The 10,494-nt window shown below is 45.8% G+C and overlaps 1 protein-coding gene across 1 annotated transcript in view; it reads right to left on the bottom strand.

Moving 5' to 3' along the window:
* Positions 1 to 4,974: 4,974 nt before the first annotated feature.
* Positions 4,975 to 10,494, bottom strand: part of BARX2 (BARX homeobox 2) — a 77,230-nt gene continuing 71,710 nt past the window's right edge. The window contains exon 4 of the mRNA XM_043579813.1: positions 4,975 to 5,997. Within this exon, the coding sequence (XP_043435748.1) occupies positions 5,731 to 5,997 (267 nt within the window). The 3' untranslated portion in view covers positions 4,975 to 5,730. The remainder of the gene's footprint in view (positions 5,998 to 10,494) is intronic.

The raw sequence follows: 10,494 nt of genomic DNA, 5'->3' as shown, positions 1-10,494 counted from the left end.
ACCCTGTCCCCCACCCCCCCCACCCCCCGCCGACCCCACATTAGCACAGTATTAGGCACAGGATAGATGCTGAGCAAGCATCTGAACTGTGGCTAGTGCTACTTAAGGAGACAGAAGCCCAGAGCACTCTGCTTCCAGAGGGCAGAGGACCCCAGCACTGGCCTCCCATCCGGCTGGCTCGGGGCCCTCTCTCAAATGACTGCTGTCTTTCTCAGTTTCTCCCTCTGTGGGCGGAAAGGATGTCTCTGGCTACTGCCCATCCCAAAGTTTTAGATTTGGCTGCAGTCCTCAAAGCTGAGCCCCTGGGTACACTGCAACCTTCCCACCATAGCCCTCCCAGGCATACTTTAGGATGCACTCACCTTCCTTTAGCCATTTCTCCATATTACCTTGTGAATGAATCATCAGGTCAAACAACTTCACCAACCCACCACCAGCTACTAGATTTGATTTTGGTATAGACGGGATTTTAATTTTTGTTTTAGACCAATGTCTCAGTAGGCATTCTCTTCCTCTCAGACTGCCCCCTGCAACACTGCCTGTGATCTCCTTGAGGAAAATTCTTCTGAGGGTATTTTCCTCAGAGCCCTGTCAATACTTCTTCTAAAAGAATTAGCAAAATGGGGGAGGGAGGGGATAGATTGACCTTTGACCATGAGCCAAGTATGGGCTCCTGATCATTCTTTGCCCTCTTTGGTCCTGGGGAAATAGGCCAAGCATTGCTTCCCTTGGGTGATGGGAATGTTTCCATGGACACCAAAGATCTTTTCCTATGCCTTCTCTCTTGTGTCGGAAAAGTGCTGGCATCCCTCAGCCCTAAAGCCAATGAGTGTGGCTCTAACAATGGCCAATGACCAGGAGAGTTGCTTCATGATTTGGGACCACAAGGCTTTGTGACAGCGAGTTGTGCCCACCAGACCACTAAAAACCTAAAGCCTCTGGACATCGAGGGAAGATGTCGACAGGATACCAGGAGCCTCCAGATCCTCTCATTATGTACCCACGGGCCTTGGGACCCTCAGCACAGGAAAAGGAACTCAGAACAAGGAATTTAGGCTAATCCATGTCCTCTTTGGAAATATGGCAGGACCATGGTGTTGATGACAACAAGTGCATGAAGAGGAAGAGGTGGAAAGGAATGAACAGGTTAGACTGGAGAAGAGGTGAGGTAAATAAGGAGCAAGAAGACATGACTGAGAAGGGTAAGGAAGAGGGGAGCCAAGGCAGGTCAGAGAGAGGACATTGTCTCCTGGGCACAGAGCAGCTTGGGTACAGTCCCTCAGAGTGGGACTGAAAGAGAGAGAGAGAGGAGGGTGGCCTCTCTCTGGAAGATGCAATGGAGAAGAGAGGAGTGAAGGGGGTACCTACCCAGACAAAGAGCCACAGCAGCCCCTCAGGGCTTTAGGCAAACATAAGAGCAATTCAGTGAATAGAAATCCTGAGGAACAAGTTTGCCTTTTTTTTTTTTTTTTTTTTTTTTTTTTTTTGGTACAAGGCAAATTTCAGCCCTCTAACCCAATAGCTCCTGCCCTTCAAAGATGGGCATGACATGATAGGGGTTAAGATTTAGGCGGCATCTACAGAAATTGCTGGGAGGATCAGGCAGTCACCTAACCTAAGAGGCTGGCCCAGGCAGGAGAGAGATGGGGGAGGACCCCTTTGGACAGTCTTTACTCCGGTCCTGCAAAGTCCCTGCTCATTTTCTGCTGAGTGGACAGCATGTGACCTGGCTGACAAAGCACAACCTGTTGAGGAAAGAGCTTCATACCCTGTAAGTCCAGCCCAGCCCAGCCCAGCCCAGGGCGTGGGGCAAGGCCGGGTGGAACCAAGTTGAAAGGTCATGAAAGGGACAGGGAACTTGAACCACCTGAGGAAGGGAAGAGGAGGTCACAGAGGTCCCCAGACCCCATCTCTAAGACAGCTCTAGACTGGACTAGTCTCTGAGGAAAACTTAAAACCAGCCTAGTGAGGGCTGGTTTCTGATATATCTCTTTGGACTAATTTAAGGACTACAGGCTCACAGCATGGAACCCATTTGGTTATTGTTTGAGTCAGGCCAGGTCTGAGCCTTATGTCTCAGGCAACCTTTGTAGACTACGTAGAAGCAAGTCAGAGGGTACGGTGACCCAGAACCCCAACCCATTGTTAGGTACACACACTTGGGACACTTACTGAGAGTCTAGAACCTGCTCCAGCAATCCTTGCTCTCTAACATAAAAGATGCAAGGGTTTGGGAGCAGAGGCGGTGGCTTCTGGCAGCCTCACCTTAGGTCGCCAGGAAAGCCCCCCGCCCCTCCCTGCCTAGGACAAGGCTGACTTGTGGGGCACTCTGCTGCTGAACCCCACCCCCACCCCCTCCCCCCTGACAGCCCCTTGTGGCCTTGGGAGGGAGTGCTAACCTCTAAGGTCCCAGCAGGGAATCTGGCCCCTGGGCTGGTTCTCAGCATGGCTCTTGACCAGCTCTGTGACCCAGGGACAGAGATACAAGGTAACCTCTCTCTGGTTAATAGGCTTCCTATAAAACTGGAAGAAATAGCCCATTTCACAGCCTGAGGGGCGGCATCAGCTAAAAGTGCTTGTGAAAGCATTCTCCGATGCTCAGAGACACTGAGAAGTAAGAGCCAAGGTCTCTGTGGTCTGCTTCCTTGTGTGGGCAGTTGGCCTCAGCTCTCTCCCTTCCTCTGGAAATTCTCAGAAAGCATCAGGTGGCCAGACCCTAGAATAAGACCCTGAACCCTCATGGTGTCACCATCCTGCACACCAGACAAGGGAGAGAATGCTTTCGTTTAGCAAAGGCCACACAGCCTCCTAGTCACCACACCTCAGACAACTTACGGAGTTGGTTTCTGGGTACCATCACATATCTTGGGAAGTAGAGGTAATATGGAAAAGACTAGAAGGAAAAGGGAAAGATGGAGGGAGAGCAGGGCTTGGTGTGGAATCAATGCCCACTCTTCTCAAGGCCCAGCCCTGACCCATCTTGGAGTCACAGGGCAAGACTACACAGAGCTGAGGCCAGAGGACAAACCCAGGGCTCCCAAGTGGAGGTGACACTGGGCTCAAGGCTTCCAAAATACCAGGAAGATCATCAGAGGTCTTAAACCCTCCACTGAAATACCTCCAACCCCTAGAAACAATACAGATGACAGGCCAAGGACTAAGGGCCTCAAGTCAGAAACAGTGCCTGTGTGGGGCATCTGGGTGGCTCGGTTAAGCTTCCAACCTCGACTCAGGTCATGATCTCGTGGTTCATGAGTTGAAGCCCCATGCCAGGAGCGCTGTGCTGACAGCTCACAGCCTGGAGCCTGCTTTAGAGTCTGTGTCTCCCTCTCTCTCTGACCCTCCCCGCTCGTGCTCTGTCTCTCTCTCTCAAAAATAAACAAGAAAAAAAAATTAAAGAAACAGTGCCTCTGTGTGTGTGTGTGTGTGTGTGTGTGTGCACATATCTGGTGTGATGACCGTCACTACCAGACACGTCAGAAAAGGACAGTATGAGGGGCACCTGGGTGGCTCAGTCGGTTGAGCTTCCGACTTCGGCTCGGGTCACAATCTCACGGTCCGCGAGTTCGAGCCCCGCGTCCAGCTCTGTACTGACAGCTCAGAGCCTGGATCCTGCTTCAGACTCTGTGTCTCCCTCTCTCTCTGACCCTCCCCAGCTCATGCTCTGTCTCTGTCTCAAAAATAAATAAACATTAAAAAAAAAAAAAAAGAAAGAAAGAAAAGGACAGTATGAGAGCCCTTGACAAGAGCCCAAAAACCACCACAGGAAAACAGCATCCAAATGAAAAGTTTTCTGCGATGGGGCTGAACAGGACAGTGCAGTTCCTTAGGAGTGAGACCAGACTGGCACAGGCCCACCCGCTTACTGTGCCCACGTGTATCCTCCGGCTCCCTGGGTCACCGCACGGTAGGCAGATCATAAAGCTGTACCTCGGGGTGGGCTAGAGGTGCAGGAGGCAGCTTTCTGCATGCACAGGGCGAGCAACCTCACACATGGCTGGGTGTGGTCTGCACAAACTGGTTCTCAGAGGCCAAATCCTTACCTCCTTTGTTCACAAGACGTAAGAAAAAGACTGCTTTCTTTTTGCTGATCTCAATAGCGAAGGGGATGAAAGCATTGCTTCGCCAAATCAAAGTCGCAGTCTCTCTCGTTGTCGGTGTTAATGGAGGGAAGCAGGCAGCCGGATTACCGAAAACAAGCAGATCGGTCCCACGTACCTTTGAAAAGAATTACGTGATTTGTTTCACAGAACAAGCAACACGTTTTGCTCCCTAGTGGAGGCCATGATTAAAAGCTGGTTTACGTTTCCCGAGCCCAGAGTGACTGTGGGATGGTGAGCTGCCAGCGTGCAGGGTGGGCACTCTGCCCAGCAGGACATCAGCAGGGAGCGTGCAGGGAAATGCAGATCAAGGGGACCCCTGTGAGGTCAGGCCTCTGGGCCAGCGGGCGCGACAAAGAGATGGTCACAGTTCTTCAGCGAGTCTGGAGTCCCCTCTTTCCTGGTCTTACTGAAAGCTGGGGAATCATTTTAAATTTCGAATCGCAGAGCACATCTAGCAAGGAGCTCTCAAATCTCCTTTTGTTAAAAGTGGTGGAGCCCATCATCCAAATGATCCAATTTTAAACACCCATGTTTAAAGAAAGATAAACAAGAAACCAATAAAAATGGTTACCTATGCAGGGTGGAGGTGGGGAGCAAGTCTTTTTTTTTGGATTTTTGAAACAAATACATTTATCATCTCTTCAAAAAAGTAAAGGAATGTTTACAGTTGGAAGGCTACAGTGTAAAGTGGCTGATGGCTGAGCGACTCTGGCAGAAGGCGGTGGGAGGGGTGGTGGGCAGAGCCCAATCTTTTATTTGACAGCGGGGGAAATTAAAGCCCAGGGAGCCGGGCTAGCTCTCTGGGTCTTTCTTTCCACAAGACATATTCAGAAAGGGCTAAATATACTCCCCGAAGAAACCAAACACCCAATCCTTTTGAAAGATTTATTTTTCATTAAAAAATAAAAGTTTTCTTAACATATCTGCATTGCAGCTTCAGGGATGGCAACTCAAAAAAGCAAGAAAAACAAGGCGTATCCGTTCTCAGGTCACCTGACCATCTTGTAATAGGTACAAAGGCACACGAGTCTTCAAACAAACTTTATTCAGAAACAAGTCTAATAATTCAGAATTCCCTTCCCCCAACTTTTCTTTGTCCGCCCTCACCGGCCCCACCCCCCCCCCAAAAAAACAACCAAAACCATTAAATTCTCTTTCAAAACTACAGAAGTTAAGTGCTGAGTCAGCAAGGAAGCCAGGCGTGCTGCCCAAGATTCTCCATCTCTCTCTGCTTGGACGCCGGGCTGCCCAGAGGCTGGCAGGGAGAGAGCCAGAGCAGTCCTCCACCACGCCAGGTTGGGGCTGGCAACATGGGCAGGCCTCTTGCACCCAGCCCCGAAGCCACCACCCCAGTGGGGGCAGGCAGTTCCAAGGCACTGTTTCCCTTCGTCAAGGGCATCCCATGGCTAAAGCAGCCTTTCAGGAACAGAAAGGCCTAAGGCAAGCCAAGTCTTCATCAAATGCTTGTGATGAAAACCACTGAGACCCGTGGGAGAGAGGGGGACGTGGATCTCTTGTCCCCCTCCCCCCCACCGAGTTTACCAGGCTTTGGGAAGCGGTTCCCTATTCTCCCTGCCTTCTCTTTCCATTCCTCCCCATCTCCCCCTTCCCCCCAAAGAGTTTTATTTTAGCTTGATGGTGGGGGTTCCGAAGAGGCTACTGGCAACTCTTGGGGCTGGCCTGGGGGCTCTGGCATCTCTAAGGGGACATCGCATGCTTTTGCTTCCTGTGTGTCACAGAGCTCCTCCTGTCTCTGGGAGGGTGCAAGGCGCTCCTGGCTCTGGGCCTGGCTGTTCATCTTCTCTTCAGCTTCAATCTCTTCTGAGGTGGGGATGGAGTTCTTCTTGGGACGACCTTTGGGTTTTGTGGGTGCTTCCTGTCCACCTTTAAGAACCTATATGGGAAAAAAGGATGGTCATTAAATCTAATAAAGAACTTCCTCCCTCCTCTTTCCCAGTCAAGAGCATCTATACCATCCATTCCCAGCAGTGATGGCCTGGCAAAAAGGATTTTCAACTCATCACTTCTAGGGTATAAAGACATTTTCATTCGTTAAATGTTCATTACTCATTTTCCGTCAATATTACATAATTTGGCATTAAATAAAATGATCACAAACACATTTAAAAAATCCAACTTCAACGGTAAGGAAAGAAATAAAAAATTAAAATATTACTCTGATTTCTATCAAGTTGACAAGTTAAAAGAAAAAGACAGTATTTATAGCAAGCAGGAAGAGAAATACTCATACTCCAGTATGGAAGTGTAAAGGGTACAACCATCTCAAAAGGCAATCTGAGAATTCAAATCAAAAGTCTTAAAATGTGTACACTCTGACATAGAAATTCCACTTCTAGTAATTAAGCCTAAGGAAGTCATCAAAGACTGATGTAAAGATTGATCTGCAAAAAATGTTCATCAAAGAATTGGTTTTAACAGCAGAAACTGGGGGAAATATACTCTAAATTTCTGCTATATGATTGGGTAGATAATTATAGTATATCCCAAACAGAGAGTACTTGATAACCAATTACAGTTATTATGTAGGAGAATGTTTAGAGATACGGGAAATATTATTAATATGCTTTTGTGGAAAACAGGTTATACCAGCATAATCCAAACTAGAGGACAGACAACTATATACCACCTTGTTTGCAGTATCAAGATCATCAATCATTTTTAAATTTTTTTTGTATTTTCTAATTTTTTTCAAACAATGATCATATATTTCTGTAATCAGAAAAAAATGTAAGAAATATAGAATTGTATCTATAAAGAACTTATCAAACTCAACACCCAAAAGACATAATCCAGTGAAGAAATGGGCAAAAGACATGAACAGACACTTTTCCAAAGAAGATATCCAGATGGCTAACAGACACATGAAAATGTGCTCAGCATCACTCATCATCAGGCAAATCCATATCAAAACCACAATGAGATACTACCTCACATCTGTCAGAATGGATAAAATGAGTAAATCAGGCAACAACAGGTGTTGGTGAGGATGTGAACAAAGAGGAACCCTTTTGCACTGCTGGTGGGAATGCAAACTGGTGTGGCCACTCTGGAAAACAGGATGGAGGTTCCCCGAAAACTTAAAAATAGAGCTACCCTACGGCCCAGCAATTGCACTAGATATTTATCCAAAGGATACAGATGCGCTGTTTCAAAGGGGCACATGCAACCCAATGTTTATAGCAGCACTATCGACAATAGCCAAAGCGTGGAAAGACAACAAATGTCCATCGACTAATGAACAGATAAAGAAGATGTGGTATATATATACAATGGAATATCACTCAGTGATCAAAAAGAATGAGATCTTGCCATTTGCAACAAATGGATGGAACTAGAATGTATTATGCTAAGCAAAGTCAGTCAGAGAAAGACAAATATCATATGATTTCATTCACATGTGGAATTTAAGATACAAAACAGATGAACATAAGGGAAGGGAAGCAAAAATAATATAAAGACAGAGAGGGAGACAAGCCATAAGAGACTCTTTAAAAAATTTTTAATATTTATTCATTTTTGAGAGAGAAAGATAGAGTGGGGGGGGGGGGGGCAGAGAGGGAGACGCAGAATCCAAAGCAGGCTCCAGGCTCTGAGATGTCAGCACAGAGCCCAATGCAGGGCTCAAACCCATGAGCAGCAAGATCATGACCTGAGCCAAAGTTGGACGCTTAACCGACTGAGCCACCCAGGTGCCCCATGAGACTCTTAAATACAGAGAACAAATTGAGGGTTGCTGGAAGGGTGTTGGGTGGGGGGATGGGCTAAATGGGCAATGGGCTTTAAGGAGGGCACTTGTTGGGATGAGCACTGGGTGTTATATGTAAATGATGAATCACTAAATTCTATTCCTGAATCATTATTACCCTATTATATATGTTAACTAACTTGGATGTAAATTTCAAAAACATGTTTAAAAACTGAAAAAAAAAGAAATATAGAATTATAGTGTTCAAGGATGTAGTAGAGAATAGAAAGTTCTAGCTCGCTTTGAAAGCAGAATAACTAGATTAAATGCTAACTCTGTTACTTTTCTGTTTTGTCTTTGGGAGAGTTCAGAGTTCTTTAAAGACTCTGAGCCTCAGTTTCCTTATCTGCAAAACAGAGATAATAATACCTTATCTCACAGGGTGACCAACAGATAGTGTACTGGAAAGAACAAGAACTTTTTCTGAATGGCAGATTTCCTCGGTCCAGAATAGGCCTCCCACCCTCCTCATCTGGTTAACTCAGGTTAGATAGTGCTTCTCCTGGGAGCCTTCTGTGATCTCCCAAGTGGAAGTCCAACACCCTCCACCATGTGCCCTATGAGCTCTTACACTCCCTCCATGCGAGCACTTTTCATAAACCACTGTCACTGCATGTTTACTTGCCTGTCCCACCCACTCAGCCCTTGCACATAGCAGGCATTCAATAACTGGTATTGAACAACAAGCCTTTTCCTAGAGGTGAAGAAAGATATAAAGCAAGCAAAATAGCAGTATCCCAAATGGCCTTTGCTGATCTCACACATTATTATCCCAGTGTGTGATGTTCACAAGGGTACCATGACTTACGAAGGGGTAACTCTAAAAATATTTATGTGTTACTTTAGAACATAACAGACAGTCCTTCCACTGGCTCTGTACTCTGGTGTGGTTTAGTTGTTGATTTTCTCAGCAGCTAGTGAGAAGGGCTTCAGGAGTACCTGGATTAGCACAGATAATTAGGAGGGAACTATATTTTTGCTGCTTACATAACTAGCTTAATCTTACCTTCCGTAGTTGAACAGAGGCTCCTTGAAGGTGAATCCTACATCTATCCTTTGCGTCAGGCTCTAGGCAAGCAACTTCTAACTACATCTCTGCAGTCACTAAATACTTACTCTTTCCTTTGAGAGGAGCACAGGATCTCCAGTGCCAAATTGTAAGAATGAATGAATTCAATAAACCATAGGTTCTTTTTTTAAAACAGCTTTACTGAGATATAATTCACATACCATACACTTCATCCATTCATATCGACAATTCTGTGATTTTTAGTACAGTCAGAATTGTACAACTATCACCAGAATCCAATTTTAGAACATTTTCATTGCCCCCCAAAAGAAACCCCACACTCGTTAACAGTCATTCTGTATTTCTCCCCAGCCCCTGCTCCCCAACCCTAGGCAACCACTGATCTTGATTCTGTTTCCACAAATTTGCCTACTCTGGACATTTCGTATGAATTAGGTTATACAATATGTCATCCTTTGTGACTGGCTTCTTTTCAGTCAGCATAATGTTTTCAAGGGTCATCTATGTTGTAGCATATATCGATATTTCAATTCCGTTTTATGGCCAACTAATATAGACTGTATGGATATGCCACATTCCATCTGCTCATGCGTCAATTGATGGGCACCTGGGTTGCTTCTACCTTTTGGCTGCTGTGAACAGTGCTGCCATGAAGATGGGTATAGAAGTATCTGTTCAGTTCTTTTGGGTACATACCTACAAATGGAATTGCTGGTCATAGGGTCACTACATTTTTTGACGAGCTCCCAGACCTGTTTTCTAAAGCAGTGGCACCATGCCAATCAGCAGTACATGAAGGTTCCAGTTCTCCATATGCTCACCAATACTTGATATTCTATCTTTGTGGTTATAGCCATGCCGGTGGGTAGGAAGTGGTCTCCCGTGTAAGTTGCACTTCCCTGATGACTAACGACGTTTGGCATCTTTTCCTGTGCTTATGGGCCAGCTCTGTGTCTTCTTTAGAAGAAGAATCCTTTGCCCATTTGAAAATCTGGTTGTCTTTTTATTACTGAGTTGTAATAGCTTTTTATACATTCTGGATACAGGTCCATTATCAGATACAAGATTTGCAAATGCATTCTCCCATTCTGTGTATTGTCTTTTTGCTTTCTTGAGGATGTCCTTTACAGCACAAAGGTTTTTAATGTTGATGAAGCCCAGTTTGTTTTCTCTTTTGTTGCTTGTGCTTTTAGTGTGCTAAGCGGGTTTTGCCAAATCCAAGGCTGTGCATACTTACTCTTAAATTTTCTTCTAAGAGTTTTACATTAGCTTTTACATTTAGGTCTGGGGTTCACTTTATTTTTTGTATATGGCACGAGGAAACCCATTAGCTCTCAGTAAACACCTCCTTCTAGCCAGGAATCTGCTTGGCCACTGTACTTTCCATGCAAACAGCAAACACAGAGATATGAAGGGGACCTCTAACAAGGGATACATGCTGACAGAATCCACCTCTGGGGAGAAGGCGTCCCTATATATTCCTTTTCACATAAGTCAGCATCTGATTTTTAATTCAGTCTGAGTGTAGGCTGTTGAAAGCACCCAGATGTGCCAAGATGGAATTGACATGTTGAAAGCAGCTCCACTTGGTATAA

This window comes from Prionailurus bengalensis, chromosome D1, assembly GCF_016509475.1.
Source record: "Prionailurus bengalensis isolate Pbe53 chromosome D1, Fcat_Pben_1.1_paternal_pri, whole genome shotgun sequence".
NCBI classification, from domain to species: domain Eukaryota; kingdom Metazoa; phylum Chordata; class Mammalia; order Carnivora; family Felidae; genus Prionailurus; species Prionailurus bengalensis.
The sequence above is the reverse complement of the archived record's forward strand: the minus strand, read 5'-3'. Positions and strand labels throughout refer to the sequence as shown.